Source organism: Symphodus melops (assembly GCF_947650265.1).
Source record: "Symphodus melops genome assembly, chromosome: 9".
Lineage (NCBI taxonomy): Eukaryota > Metazoa > Chordata > Actinopteri > Labriformes > Labridae > Symphodus > Symphodus melops.
Genome location: NC_136699.1, coordinates 12,415,653 through 12,431,646, shown reverse-complemented (window position 1 = coordinate 12,431,646; position 15,994 = coordinate 12,415,653). Strand labels below are relative to the sequence as shown.

The 15,994-nt window shown below is 43.0% G+C and overlaps 3 protein-coding genes across 14 annotated transcripts in view; all 3 read right to left on the bottom strand.

Moving 5' to 3' along the window:
- The window catches only part of LOC306828998 (protocadherin gamma-A11-like), a gene marked incomplete at its 5' end in the record, with an annotated part of 180,141 nt that overhangs the window by 116,598 nt on the left and 47,549 nt on the right, over nucleotides 1–15,994 (bottom strand). The window contains one exon of one of the 11 annotated variants that reach the window (XM_079351787.1): nucleotides 3,334–5,745. The exons of 8 other annotated variants lie outside the window; for them this stretch is intronic. In XM_079351787.1, coding sequence (XP_079207913.1) covers nucleotides 3,334–5,745 — 2,412 coding nt within the window. Of the gene's footprint in view, nucleotides 1–115; nucleotides 3,297–3,333; nucleotides 5,746–15,994 lie in introns of those variants that run through there. 2 more of the 11 variants (XM_079351783.1, XM_079351801.1) reach the window with 2 other exon arrangements.
- LOC306829013 (protocadherin gamma-A11-like) overlaps nucleotides 1–15,994 on the bottom strand; it is a 36,134-nt gene that overhangs the window by 10,681 nt on the left and 9,459 nt on the right. Inside the window, exon 1 of one of the 2 annotated variants that reach the window (XM_079351830.1) lies at nucleotides 13,126–15,293. The exons of the other annotated variant lie outside the window; for it this stretch is intronic. Within the exon in view, the coding sequence (XP_079207956.1) occupies nucleotides 13,126–15,201 (2,076 nt within the window). The 5' untranslated portion in view covers nucleotides 15,202–15,293. Of the gene's footprint in view, nucleotides 1–13,125; nucleotides 15,294–15,994 lie in introns of those variants that run through there. 2 annotated transcript variants of the gene reach the window in all.
- On the bottom strand, nucleotides 6,357–9,854 carry LOC306829006 (protocadherin beta-16-like; the record flags this gene model as incomplete). The annotated part of the gene is made up of 1 exon (XM_079351823.1): nucleotides 6,357–9,854. The coding sequence occupies exon 1, from the start codon at nucleotides 8,901–8,903 to the stop codon at nucleotides 6,357–6,359; it is 2,547 nt and encodes an 848-aa protein (XP_079207949.1). The 5' UTR covers nucleotides 8,904–9,854.

Here is a 15,994-nt window from a genome sequence, read left to right as displayed (position 1 = left end):
CATAAAAAAAAAACATTCAGAAGTGAGCAACGATGTCATTTCATGACAATCTACAAACGAGAGGCAGGATATCGAACAAACGTGTCAAAAACATTTTCTTTTAGATATAACTGACCTCTAGAGGAGAGTCTGGTTCATCCAGGATGCTCTTCTCACTCTGTATCCGCTGCATGGTTCCTGTAGAGCTTGGGTCCATTATCAGCACGTTCTGACTACCAGCTCTGCCGAACTTACAGTCACTCTTCCTGGAGTCAGTCGTCCTGCACACCTCGTAATTGTACACGTGCTGGAGAGTCCCTGTGCCCAAAGTGTCTGAGTAACGTGGTGGATAATATGGAATCACAGGGAGGTTGGAGTGGTACAGGATGCGAGACTGTCTCCATCTGTAGATTTTCACTGATATAATCACCACCACACACGTGATGAAGAGGAAGGACACTACAGCCAAAGCCAGCACCAAGTAAAAAGTCAGGTTGTCATTGTACTCCTTGTCCTGTGTAAAGTCAGTGAACTCAGACAGCACTTCAGGGAAGCTGTCAGCCACCACCACGTTAACAATGACTGTAGCTGAACGAGACGGCTGTCCGTTGTCCTCCACTATAACAGTCAGTCTTTGTTTCACAGCATCTTTATCACTCACTTGGCGGACAGTTCTGATTTCTCCATTCTGTAAGCCCACTTCAAACAGCGCCCTGTCTGTGGCTTTCTGCAGTTTATACGACAGCCAGGCATTCTGTCCAGAGTCCACATCAACTGCCACCACTTTAGTCACCAGATAGCCCACATCTGCTGCACGAGGCACCATCTCAGCCACCACTGATCCACCAGTCTGGACTGGGTACAGGACCTGAGGGGGGTTGTCGTTCTGGTCCTGGATCATTACTTTAACTGTCACGTTGCTGCTGAGTGGAGGAGAGCCTCCATCCTGAGCTTTGACGGTGAATTCAAGCTGCTTTATTTGTTCATAATCAAAAGAGCGTACTGCATGGAGGACTCCGGTTTCAGTGTTTATGGAAACATAAGAGGATATTAGGCTGCCACTAACCTGCGACTCTTCCAGAAAGTATGAAATTCTGGCGTTTTGATTCCAGTCAGAATCTCGTGCGCTCACCCTGAATATTGATAGGCCTGGGACATTATTTTCGACAATGAAAGCAAAATATTTCGGTTCATTAAAGAGTGGAGCATTATCATTTACATCAGAAATCTTCAGTTGTAGAGTTTTGTTTGTAGAAAGTGGGGGTGACCCTAAATCGGTTGCAGTTATGGTTATGTTATATTCTTGTGTAGCTTCACGATCAAAGGGACCAGCTGAAATCAAATTGTAATAATTTGTTAAAGAAGACTGGATTTTGAAGGGAAGAACAGAATCTAATGAACATGTTATTTGACCGTTTCTTTCAGAGTCTGCATCTTTTACATTAAAAACAGCTATAGTTGTGCCAGGAGGGACATCCTCTGAAACCAGGCTGGAGAAGGACATTATATTTATAACTGGAGAATGATCATTTACGTCAGTGACGTCAATCACGACTTTTGCTGCGTCACTAAGACCGCCCTGGTCTTTAGCAATTACTCGTATTTCGTATTTCTTGTCCTTCTCGAAATCAATAACATCAGAAACAGTTATTTTACCAGATAAACTGTCTATTTCAAAATGTCCCTCAGACTTTCCTTTAACATTAGAAAACATATATGTGATTAAGCCATTCGACCCACTGTCGGCATCTGAAGCATTCACAGTTGTAATATATGTACCTACTGGTGCATTTTCTGTCACTGCAGCAGTATAAATTGACTGATTAAAAACTGGAGGATTGTCATTGGCATCAAGGACAGTAATTTCTACATTGACTGTACCAGATCGTTGTGGCGTTCCTCCGTCTACTGCAATGAGTTTCAAAGTGAGGTGTGGATGCATCTCTCTGTCTAACGGCTTCTGTAAAATCATCACAGCAAATTTGATTCCATCAGCGTTGGACTGTTGCTTTAAAACAAAATTGTCTGTCGGAGTTAAAACATAATTTTTCAAGCCGTGAACCCCTGAATCGGGGTCATATGCACTTTCTAAGTCGAACTGAGATCCTATTGTTGCAGATTCACTAATTTCCAGATTAATTACGTTACTTTTGAATGTTGGGGAGTGGTCATTCATGTCTAATATTTCTACGGTCACTCTGTGTAGTTCAATGGGATTTTCTAAAATTATTTCGAAACTGAAACTGCACGGTGTCACCTCTCCACAGAGCTCTTCTCTGTCGATCCTCTCGTTCACAACCAAAATCCCTTTGTCTGTCTTCAACTCGGTGTAGTGGTGGTTTTCTCCGGTAACGATACGAGCCCGGCCGGAACGGAGCCTTTTCAGATCCAAACCTAGATCCTGGGCTACGTTACCGATCAGAGAACCTTTCTTCATCTCCTCCGGTATTGAATAACGGATTTGACCATTGATGGTGCACATCATGAACACAAGCTTTAGTAGTTGCCATATCAGTCTCTCACACAGCAGCCATTTTCCCCATCCGTGCTGGTGTGTCCCCATTGCGCACGGAGAAAAAAATCCAGTTGAAAATTAAACCACAGCTAAACTACAAAGCCAGTTATATCACAGTTTAACAGTGCTGCATCAACTACAAACAAAGTTGTTTGATTATTATTTATCAAAAAACTGTTCTTTTAGATCGTCTGTATTTCCATCGAGTACCTCCTGGTATGAAGACAGTGTATTCCTCCCTCCTCTTTCTCTCCTTCATCCCAGGAACAACTCGGTTTCACTGATCAACAGCGTCTCTTAGAGTACAAACGGAGGAAGTACCATACAACCGCAATCTAATAAGAAAAATCAACAATTTTCAATACAATCTAATGTGAGAACTAACAGGACCTAAAAAAATAGGTAAAAAATGATTATCTTAACATTTACACAAAAAGTAACACTGATAATACTGCATACTGTTAAAACTACTGGCAGCAGGTCAGTACAGTTTGTTCAACAAACGCTGACACTGTCATTGGCCGCAACGCTGTATCTGGGCCACAGCCCACATAAAACGAGGTTTATGTTTGAAATGTAGAAAACTGCCTTTAGGTAGTAAATACGTCTGAAATTATAATGATAAGATTCTAAATGATAAGAATACAGCATGTGGTGAACATTTAGCCTCTGTCCATGGTGCTGAAAGTGTCAGTATAGAACGAAGATAAGATAAGATAATCCTTTATTCATCTCGCAAGCGGAGACCTTTACACATTTACAAAACGGTTCACTATGAGTAAAAACAGACTCAAAAAGCAAAACACCAGCAAATAAACAAGCTATATTATTTAACTGACCTCTACTGGGGAGTCTGGTTCATCCAGGATGCTCTTCTCACTCTGTATCCTCTGCATGGTTCCTGTAGAACTGGGGTCCATTATCAGCACGTTCTGACTACCAGCTCTGCCGAACTTACAGTCACTCTTTCTGGAGTCAGTCGTCCTGCACACCTCGTAATTGTACACGTGCTGGAGAGTCCCTGTGCCCAAAGTGTCTGAGTAACGTGGTGGATAATATGGAATCACAGGGAGGTTGGAGTGATACAGGATGCGAGACTGTCTCCATCTGTAGATTTTCACTGATATAATCACCACCACACACGTGATGAAGAGGAAGGACACCACAGCCAAAGCCAGCACCAAGTAAAAAGTCAGGTTGTCATTGTACTCCTTGTCGTGTGTAAAGTCAGTGAACTCAGACAGCACTTCAGGGAAGCTGTCCGCCACCACCACGTTCACAATGACTGTAGCTGAACGAGACGGCTGTCCGTTATCCTCCACTATAACAGTCAATCTTTGTTTCACAGCATCTTTATCATTCACTTGTCGGATAGTTCTGATTTCTCCATTCTGTGAGCCCACTTCAAACAGCGCCCTGTCTGTGGCTTTCTGCAGTTTATACGACAGCCAGGCATTCTGTCCAGAGTCCACATCAACAGCCACCACTTTAGTCACCAGATAGCCCACATCTGCTGCACGAGGCACCATCTCAGCCACCACTGATCCACCAGTCTGAACTGGGTACAGGACCTGAGGGGGGTTGTCGTTCTGGTCTTGAATATTTAATTGTAGAGTGGTATTGCTGCTTAAAGGCGGAGAACCTCCATCCTGCGCTTTTACACATATATTAAGATTTTTTAATTGCTCGAAGTCAAATGATCGAACAGCCTGTACAACTCCGTCTTCTGCGTTAACAGATATAAAAGTAGATAAGGGGTACCCATTCAACTGCGTGTCAATAAGCAGGTAAGATACACGTGCGTTAGGCCCGGAGTCCGAGTCGTGTGCCTTCAAGGAAAACACGGATAGTCCTGGCGAGTTATTCTCCATAATGTGAGCTTCATAATAACTCTGTTCAAATACGGGTGCATTGTCATTGACGTCGGATATTCGAAGTGTTATTGTCTTGTTGGTTGACATTGATGGGCTCCCTTCATCCACAGCTGTAAAAGTGATGTTGTATACAGGATTACGCTCCCTATCAAGTACACCGTTTGTTACTAGAGTGTAATAATTCTTTAGAGATGAGTGGATTGTAAACGGGATATTGCCGTTAACTGAGCAGTCTACTTTACCATTTTTGCCTGAATCCAGATCTTTAACGTTTATTATCGCCACAGTAGTTCCACTTGGGGAGTCCTCGGCTATAACATTAGAAAACGACGTTAATGTTATTACAGGGGCATTGTCATTTACGTCAAGGACTTCAATTATTACTTTGGTTGATGTGCTTTGTCCACCTTGGTCTTTAGCCTGCACACCAATTTCATAGATTTTATTCTCTTCGTAGTCTATGATACCGTTTACAGTTAAATCACCGCTGTTTTCATCCAGATTAAAAAGCTCAGCCACATTTCCTGACATGCGATTAAAGTGATATGAAACACGACCATTCATTCCCTCATCTGCATCCGTTGCGCTCACACGCAGCACTGAGGTTCCTTTTCGAACATTTTCTTTAACTGACGCCTTGAATAAAGATTGTGTAAAAAGCGGAGCATTATCATTAGTGTCTCGCACTGTTACATGTATTTTCAGAGTGCCCGACCGTTGTGGCTCACCGCCGTCCACTGCAGTTAGTGTGAGGAGCAGCTTTTCCTCTCTCTCGCGGTCCAACGCATTAGAAAGATACAACTGTGCATATTTGTGACCATTTGGGCTGGACATGACTTTGATATTGAAATGTGTTGTTGGGTATAACGTATATCCGCCTAAAGCGTTTATGCCAACGTCAGGGTCTGTAGCACTCTCTTGTAATATTTCGGTCCCTGGAAGAGCAGATTCTAGTATTTCTACATGCACTTCTTTCTCGGGAAACACAGGTGGATTATCATTAACATCCAAAACTTCCACAACGACACTATGTAACTGCATTGGGTTCATCATGATCATTTCAAAATTCAGGCTACAGGGCGAAGTCTGCCCGCAAAGCTGCTCTCTGTCAATCCTTTCCCCCACCACTAGAATCCCTTTGTCTAAATCAAGCCTTATATATTCGCTGCTATCGCTGCTTACAATTCGGGCACCGCCTGATGTGAGTCTTTTAACATCGATTCCTAAATCTTCTGCCACATTTCCTACGAATGCGCCTTTTCTCATCTCCTCTGGGACCGAATAGCGAATCTGACAGAGTGTAAAGTGGAATATAAAAACGAGGATGGAGGCCTGTACTTGCCATTTTACAGTGGGATCACTGATGAAAAAAGCCATATTTCCGAAGCACTCCACATATAAGTATGGATGAGAAAAAAACGGTCTAATACCAAGGTAGTCCTATCGTTGATGTTTCAGTCTAAGCTGAGACAACAAATATTTAGATCTCAGATTTGCCAGTGAAAAAGAAGACCTCAATGCCCCGCTCTCCACGGCACACTATGACAAGAATAGGAGGTGTTACTGCATTTAATAAAAGGCTCACAAGTGCTTTGTAGACCAACAGCGGCCCTTGCAGTCTGATGTGAAAATAGCAACTGCATAACTCCATAGAGGTGGAGAACTACCTTATTGAATATGTCACTTGGGAAATTACAAACGTTTATGTATTAAGTGTTGATTAGTTCAATAAGTGCACGGCTAAATGAAGAAGGAGCTGAAATGCTTCAATAAATAGTAGGGATGAACAAGGGAATAAAATACAGTGAAATGCAAATATCTAATGTGTGTGTGTGTGTGTGTGTGTGTGTGTGTGTGTGTGTGTGTGTGTGTGTATGTGTTTCCAATTGAAATACAAACAACCCAGTAGCACAAAAACAAGAGGCTTGGAACACAGAACATCTCATGGTGTCAATTCTCAACACAATTAGATGCGGAGCTGTCCATCACTAATAGTGCTGAAGTTGACCTGTAAGCAAGAGGGGAGTCAAGCAAAAAAAAAAAAACAGCAACAATGTGGATATGGAAGGAAAATGCAAATAGGTGTGTGACGAATGATGGAGCAATAAACTGACCTCTAGAGGAGAGTCTGGTTCATCCAGGATGCTCTTCTCACTCTGTATCCTCTGCATGGTTCCTGTAGAACTGGGGTCCATTATCAGCACGTTCTGACTACCAGCTCTGCCGAACTTACAGTCACTCTTTCTGGAGTCAGTCGTCCTGCACACCTCGTAATTGTACACGTGCTGGAGAGTCCCTGTGCCCAAAGTGTCTGAGTAACGTGGTGGATAATATGGAATCACAGGGAGGTTGGAGTGATACAGGATGCGAGACTGTCTCCATCTGTAGATTTTCACTGATATAATAACCACCACACACGTGATGAAGAGGAAGGACACCACAGCCAAAGCCAGCACCAAGTAAAAAGTCAGGTTGTCATTGTACTCCTTGTCCTGTGTAAAGTCAGTGAACTCAGACAGCACTTCAGGGAAGCTGTCCGCCACCACCACGTTAACAATGACTGTAGCTGAACGAGACGGCTGTCCGTTGTCCTCCACAATAACAGTCAGTCTTTGTTTCACAGCATCTTTATCACTCACTTGTCGGATAGTTCTGATTTCTCCATTCTGTAAGCCCACTTCAAACAGCGCCCTGTCTGTGGCTTTCTGCAGTTTATACGACAGCCAGGCATTCTGTCCAGAGTCCACATCAACAGCCACCACTTTAGTCACCAGATAGCCCACATCTGCTGCACGAGGCACCATCTCAGCCACCAAAGACCCACCAGTCTGGACTGGGTACAGGACCTGAGGGGGGTTGTCGTTCTGGTCCTGGATCACTATTCTTATTGTAGCCACTGAGCTCAAAGGAGGGGATCCAGCATCACGAGCAGTGACGTTGAATTCAAACCACTTGATTTGCTCAAAATCAAACGACCTCACTGCATGAACGACACCACTTTCTGAATTTACTGACACCAGTGAAGTCACAGCGACCCCATTAATCTCCTTCTCCTCCAGTAGGTAAGAAACACGAGCGTTTTGACCCCAGTCTGCATCACTTGCACTGAGAGTGAAAACAGAAACTCCGGGAGGGTTGTTCTCTGGTACAGTCTTACTATATTCTGATTGATCAAACTTAGGTGGGCTGTCGTTCACGTCAGAAACTTTGACATTGATCGTCTTACTGCTCGACAGTGGCGGAGAGCCTTTGTCAGAGACGGTGATCGTGATATTATACTCAGGAACACTTTCCCTGTCTAAGAAGTCTTCAGTTACAATCGTGTAATATCCTGTTAATGAAGACTCCATTTTGAATGGGAGGTCAGAGTTAATGGAGCACTTGACGACACCGTTACCGTCAGAGTCTTCGTCATCAACGTTAACAACAGCGAGAGTTGTACCTGGGGGAGAGTCCTCGGAGATCGAGTTAGAAAAAGACATCAGTTGTATTGTAGGCGCGTTGTCGTTCTCGTCAATGATCTGAATAATAACTTTGCACGTGTCTGTATATCCCCCGTGGTCACTGGCCTGAACGTTTAGTTGATATGTTTGAGATTTTTCAAAATCCACTTTACCTGCTACTTTAATCTCTCCAGATTTTACATTTACCTCAAAAAGCTGTCTCACCTCTCTTGTGATATGAGGAAGTGAAAATAGGACATCTCCATTTACACCTTTATCTGCGTCATTCGCACTGACAGTGGTCACCACTGTTCCTACAGGAGAGTTCTCTCTGACATCTGCTTTATAAACAGGCTGACTACAGACTGGCGCATTATCATTAGCATCCAGCACAGTGATATAAATACGCACCGTCCCTGACCTGTGAGGCTCTCCTCCATCTGAAGCAAGCAGCACGAGGGAGTGAGTCTCCTCTTTCTCTCGGTCCAACGGGTTTTGCAAAACCATTTCGATGTATCTCCCTCCATCAGGCTGGTTCTGCACTTCTAATTTAAAATGATCAGATGGTTTAAGTGTGTATTTCCTAATGTCGTTGATACCAACATCAGGGTCATCTGCATTTACCAAAGAGAAGCGAGTGCCTGACGCAACACTCTCCACAATTTTCAAGCTGATCTCATCCTTTGGAAAGGACGGACTATTGTCGTTTATATCAACTACCTCCACTGTTACCCGATAAAGCTGGATTGGATTTTCTAAAATCAACTCGAAGCTGAAGCTACAGGGCGTCGTCTTTCCGCACAGTTCTTCTCGGTCGATTCGCTCTTTTATAACAAGTGTGCCTTTGTCCCGGTTTAAATCAACGTACTGTCGGCTTCCTTTCATAATAATACGAGCTCTTCCTGATATGAGCCTCGCCACATCCAGACCTAAGTCTCGAGCAATGTTTCCAACAAAAGACCCTTCTGTCTGCTCCTCCGGTACCGAGTATCGAGCCTGTCCACTCACTGAGCTTAGCGTGAAAAGACAAAGAGTGACAACCAGTGTTTGCCATGGGCATCGGAGAGCGGTGATCCCAAGAAAAAACATCATAATCCAGAGCGGTAAAGGCGAAATAAATCCTTTCGATGCAAAATTGTGAAATTCAATCCATAAATAATCAAAGAAGTGACATTTTCAGCTGAAAATGTAAACGATTAATGCTGCACTGTAAAAACCTCCGAGGACACAGTCTTCCCTCCGAGCAATGAAACACTGAATCGTATACAAGGGGCGGATCGCAGCTCTGCTCATTGGGACAGTCAGTCAATGGTGTATCAACAGCGGCGCTCAGAGCCCATCCCGGGTAATGTTTGAGTGTGTATCTCAAAAAGAAAACTTTGAGTCTCATTTTGAACGGAAAATGACTCCTCATCTTTTTGTGTACGTTTAAAGCTTTTAACAGAAAAGTTCTGTAAAGAACTTAAACCTTTTTTTTAAATGTCGAGGTCTTGCTGATACCATGCAAGCACATCTAAGCATCATCACGTTCGAAACACTTCAGTTACAGACGAGGATCTAGTATATTGAGTGCATGAGAGTGTGATACGAACAAATCCGCCTACATAAGTACATTACACAACTATAATATAAATCGAACACTAAGAAAGAGGCAGAGTAAATATGATCTATTTTTGGTTTATTTTTGTATTTGGTGTTCAAATATGAATGATATTGCCTCTTGGACAGACTTTATTAAACTCTGACTGAAACATTATTTCCGACTGTCGATCAAACCTGGAGAATTCTAGTTTACTTAAAAAGAATGGTGCAACATTTTTGAAGTGGGTTAAAAACTTTTGAGAAGTCCTGTCTGTCGGAGCAACATTCGTATTTTATTGAAGTAATGTTTTATTTTAAAACGAAAGAGCTCGCTTTCAGGACCACACGTATAAAAGCAACATATTTTTTAACGACCGTCTTGATTCAGCACCACGGACAGCGAAAAAAAAAATGCCACTGTTTCTCGAACAGTGCTCCAAGTACTTCAAAAGTTAAACACAGAAAAATAAGACGAAATAGGTGAGAAATAATCAAATTCGTGACTTACCAATGTTGACATTTGAGAGCAGTTGCCTATTATTTGCTTTTCCACCTGTGGTGATTCCGAATCGGCTCCATCGACACTGACGAGACTTTGACTCATCGGCTGCATATATTTAATGTCACTCTTCCTGGAGTCAGTCGTCCTGCACACCTCGTAATTGTACACGTGCTGAAGAGTCCCTGTGCCCAAAGTGTCTGAGTAACGTGGTGGATAATATGGAATCACAGGGAGGTTGGAGTGATACAGGATGCGAGACTGTCTCCATCTGTAGATTTTCACTGATATAATAACCACCACACACGTGATGAAGAGGAAGGACACTACAGCCAAAGCCAGCACCAAGTAAAAAGTCACGTTGTCATTGTACTCCTTGTCCTGTGTAAAGTCAGTGAACTCAGACAGCACTTCAGGGAAGCTGTCCGCCACCACCACGTTAACAATGACTGTAGCTGAACGAGACGGCTGTCCGTTATCCTCCACTATAACAGTCAGTCTTTGTTTCACAGCATCTTTATCACTCACTTGGCGGATAGTTCTGATTTCTCCATTCTGTGAGCCCACTTCAAACAGCGCCCTGTCTGTGGCTTTCTGCAGTTTATACGACAGCCAGGCATTCTGTCCAGAGTCCACATCAACAGCCACCACTTTAGTCACCAGATAGCCCACATCTGCTGCACGAGGCACCATCTCAGCCACCACTGATCCACCAGTCTGGACTGGGTACAGGACCTGAGGGGGGTTGTCGTTCTGGTCCTGGATCATTATTTTCACTGTCACGTTGCTGCTAAGTGGGGGGGAGCCTCCATCCTGAGCTTTGATAGTTAGCTTCAGTTCTTTGATTTGTTCATAATCAAACGACCGCAGAGCATGTAAAACGCCAGTGTCAGAGTTTAAGGACACGTAGTTGGTCACTGGGTTACCGTTTATTTGTGGGTCCTCCAGGAAATAAGAAATTCTCGCGTTTTGACCCCAGTCAGAGTCCTGCGCACTTACAGATGTGATGGACACTCCAGGGGAATTATTCTCTGTGATGTAAGCGGAATATACGTTTTTAATGAACACTGGTCCGTTGTCGTTCACGTCAGAGATTCTAAGTTGCAATGTGACAGAGCTAGAGAGAGGAGGAGACCCTGAGTCGGTGGCTTCTATAGTAATATCATATTCAGAAGTAGTCTCCCTATCAAAACGCTGATCCGCAACTAGATTATAGTAGTTTGTTAATGAAGATTCAATTCGAAACGGATGCGTTTTGTCAACGGTACATTTTATTTGTCCATTTTTCTCTGAATCAGCATCTTTGACATTGAGAACAGCTATTGTTGTCCCAAGAGGGGAATCTTCTGATATGGTATTAGTAAATGACATGATATTGATTACTGGAGCATTATCATTGATATCATTGACATCAATTATGACTTTACTTGTCCCTGTCAAACCTCCTTGGTCCTTGGCCTCCAGTCTAAGTTCATATTTTTTATCTTTTTCGAAGTCAATGAGTCCAGCAACTGATATCACACCCGTGTTTTCATCTATTTTAAACGTATCGACAGTGATGCCTTTTGTTTTTGAAAAACTGAATATTATTTCCCCATGTGCGCCAATGTCTGCATCAGTTGCGTTTACTTTCGTGATATATGTCCCCACTGGGGCGTTTTCTTTCACAGAGGCTCTATACACTGACTGGTTAAATTCAGGGGCATTATCGTTTGCGTCTAATACAGATATATGTATATTCACCGTGCCAGATCTTTGTGGGTTTCCACCATCAACAGCTATTACTTTAAGAGGGAGGTTGGAGTGCTCCTCTCTGTCTAATGGCTTTTGTAGCACCAGTTCAGCGTATTTACTGCCGTCTGGATTTGCATATTGTTTCAAAATAAAATAATTATTAGGGGACAGAAGGTAATTTTGCAAAGTATTAAGCCCAACGTCAGGATCCACGGCGCCTTCAACGGGAAATTTCGATCCAAGTGTGGCAGATTCGCTTATTTCAAAATGCATATCTTTATTTGGAAAGAAGGGACTATTGTCATTAATGTCTAAAATTTCTACCGTGACACGATGAAGTTCAATTGGACTTTCGAGAATTATTTCAAAGCTGAAGCTACACGGTGTGACGTCTCCACAGAGCTGTTCTCGATCTATTCTCTCGTTCACGATCAGAGTCCCTTTGTCTGTCTTCAGCTCGGTGTAATGGATGTTTTCCACACTCACGATACGGGCACGGCCCGAACGAAGCCTTTTCAGATCTAGACCGAGGTCTTGTCCGACATGACCGATAACAGATCCCTTTTTCATCTCCTCAGAAATAGAATAACGAATCTGGGCGGACACTCTATTGCCAAAACAACAAAGCAAAATAATGAATCCCATTTGGTACCGTAATAGTAAAGGCGATCGCCATCTTACGCGTTCAGCGGAGGGTTGTCCCAGTGCGGTCATATCAGAAAAAAATAGACGGTGTGTCCCAACTTGAAGAAAAAAAAACAAGAGATTGAACTTCTGCTCAAATAAATTGTACAACTATCTGAAAACACGGCTCTCGTTTTGTATTCCAAAGGTGAGTGTGTGCTAAAACTGCCTTCACACACCGTCTTCTCAGAAGGAAGCGTTACCTCTCTAGTCATGCCAGAGTGCAATAGTGAGGGAGGGAAAAGGCTTCATGGCCACACTAACAAAGTTTTGCTGACCAACAGCGTCTCTTAGAGTCCAAAATATGAACTCGCTTCAATTGGACTTAAATGTCAATACTCCACTTGTGAATGCACCCAGTTAATACTGAAATAGTCAGTTGTAAGGGATATAACAGCCTTTAGTGTTGTGATAAAAAATATTTGAATAAAGAAGATGAGAAAACAACAGAAAGAAATGTCCCATCCTCTGGATCACCCAACCTCTTAGTCCATAATCATATCACATATAAGAGGAAAAATTTAACTTTTATAAAGAGGACCACTAAGATAATAAGCTCTGAAACATAGAATGCAACAACTTTAAAGTGATGTACTTGTGAAATGATATGACGTTGTAGAACCAAATATAATTTTAAGAATGTATGTTGAAACTTTGTTCATAGCTTTAAAGTGAGAATTAGGCAGGTCGTGAGAATGCAGATGCTGTCCATGGTACTGAAAGTCTCACTATAGTTCGAGCCGGTTCACTATCAGCAAAAGCAAACACAACAAGCAGAACATCGGAAGACAAAAAAGTAAACATTATTTAACTGACCTCTAAAGGAGAGTCTGGTTCATCCAGGATGCTCTTCTCACTCTGTATCCGCTGCATGGTTCCTGTAGAACTGGGGTCCATTACCAGCACGTTCTGACTACCAGCTCTGCCGAACTTACAGTCACTCTTTCTGGAGTCAGTCGTCCTGCACACCTCGTAATTGTACACGTGCTGGAGAGTCCCTGTGCCCAAAGTGTCTGAGTAACGTGGTGGATAATATGGAATCACAGGGAGGTTGGAGTGATACAGGATGCGAGACTGTCTCCATCTGTAGATTTTCACTGATATAATCACCACCACACACGTGATGAAGAGGAAGGACACTACAGCCAAAGCCAGCACCAAGTAAAAAGTCAGGTTGTCATTGTACTCCTTGTCCTGTGTAAAGTCAGTGAACTCAGACAGCACTTCAGGGAAGCTGTCAGCCACCACCACGTTAACAATGACTGTAGCTGAACGAGACGGCTGTCCGTTGTCCTCCACTATAACAGTCAGTCTTTGTTTCACAGCATCTTTATCACTCACTTGGCGGATAGTTCTGATTTCTCCATTCTGCAAGCCCACTTCAAACAGCGCCCTGTCTGTGGCTTTCTGCAGTTTATACGACAGCCAGGCATTCTGTCCAGAGTCCACATCAACAGCCACCACTTTAGTCACCAGATAGCCCACATCTGCTGCACGAGGCACCATCTCAGCCACCACTGATCCACCAGTCTGGACTGGGTACAGGACCTGAGGGGGGTTGTCGTTCTGATCCTGGATAACCATGTTCACTGTCACGTTGCTACTAAGTGGAGGGGAGCCTCCATCCTGAGCTTTGACCACGAAAACCAGCTGTTTCAGTTGCTCATAATCAAATGTGCGTGCTGCGTGCACTACTCCGCTTTCTGCATTTACTGAGACATAATCAGAAACTGGAGATCCACCGACATTAGTGTCTTCCAGAATATAAGATATTCGGGCGTTTTGGTTTTCATCAGGATCTCTGGCCCTCAGCGTAACAACAGACACACCTGGAGAGTTATTCTCTGTGATAAACGCATTATAAACACCTTGTGGAAACACTGGTGCATTATCATTCACATCAGAGACCTTCAAATGAAAGGTTCTCCTTGACGAGAGGGGAGGCATTCCTGCATCTGTCGCAACCACAGTGATGTTATACTCTGAAACACTTTCACGATCTAATACAGTATCTGTGACCAAAGTGTAATAATTTCTTAAATTGGATTTAATCTTGAAAGGTGCATTTTCTTCTATTCTACAGTTCACTTGACCATTATCACCTGAATCAAGATCTTTAACATTTATGATCCCTATAGTTGTACCAGGAGGAGAGTCCTCTGACACAGGACTAGTGAATGACATCACGCTTATGACAGGGGTGTTGTCATTCACATCAGTCACTTCTATTATAACTTTACAGGAATCCGTCAATCCTCCCTGATCTTTTGCATCGAGTCTGAGCTCAAATTTTTTATCTTTCTCATAATCAACAGCACCTTTAATGAAAATAGCACCCATTTTTCTATCAACTGTGAACAAATCACTGAGACCACTGTTTAGGTCTGAAAAGTAATATGTTACGAGACTATTTGAGCCGAAATCAGCGTCACTAGCATTAACAGTGGTGACGTAAGTGTCTTTTGGAGAGTTTTCCATCACTGTAGCTTTGTACACAGATTGATTAAAAACAGGTGCATTATCATTGACATCAAGAACAGCGATATCTATATTTACTGTGCCAGATCTCTGCGGTGATCCACCGTCTACGGCGATCAGCTTGAGAGATAGTTTAGGATTTGTCTCTCTGTCTAAAGGTTTCTGTAACACCATCACGGCATATTTCTTTCCATCTGCATTCGAGTTTTGTTTCAGAATAAAATGATCATTTTCAGTCAACCAATATTCTTTGAGTCCATTAACACCCACATCGGGGTCTTCTGCACTCGTCAATGAAAAACGAGCACCTACATTTGCACTCTCACTGATTTCAAAATTGATTCTATCTCTTTTAAACGTTGGCGAGTGATCATTTATGTCTGTTATTTCAACTGTAATCTGATGTAGCTCCATAGGGTTCTCTAAAATCACCTCAAAACTGAAACTACACGGTGTGACGTCTCCACAGAGCTGCTCCCGGTCTATTCTCTCATTCACGACCAGAGTCCCTTTGTCTGTTTTCAGCTCGGTGTACTGGATGTTTTCTCCGGTCACGATACGGGCTCGCCCTGAACGGAGCCTTTTCACATCTAAACCAAGATCCTGAGCAACATTACCGATGAGGGAGCCTTTCTTCATCTCCTCCGGGATTGCATATCGGATATGTCCGCTGGCCATTTGGTTGAGATACAAGAAGAAAACGAGCAGATTCAGCCAGTTTTGTCCGCAGCCAGTTCGCCATTTCACGCAACGATTGAAGGGAGGTATTCCACATGCCATGACCCAAGAAAAGCACAATTTCCAGAGGCAGTTACAACCAAAATAATTATTGTACACGGACTAACACTCCAAAGAAGTCTGACTCATGTGCTATAATTCAAAGAGAGATGTCAGATGAAGCGAGTCTGTTTGCCTCTGTCAGCCCACATAATGCACACTACCAATCGTTCTTTCACAGGATAGGCTGGTGAGGGAGGGGACTGTTCAGTAATGCTCTGGAGCTTAAATTGGATTGACCAACAGCGTCCCTTAGAGTTGAAAATGAAGAATACCATGGAACACAGACACATTTCTGCAACTCTTACATGGATAGTCTTAGTTGACTGGTAAATAATACTAATTAATTACTACAAAACGTCCATCCTATTGTTATAAAATAACCAGCGAAATAGAAAATATATCTACTCATCTAAAAAAGAGAATTTTC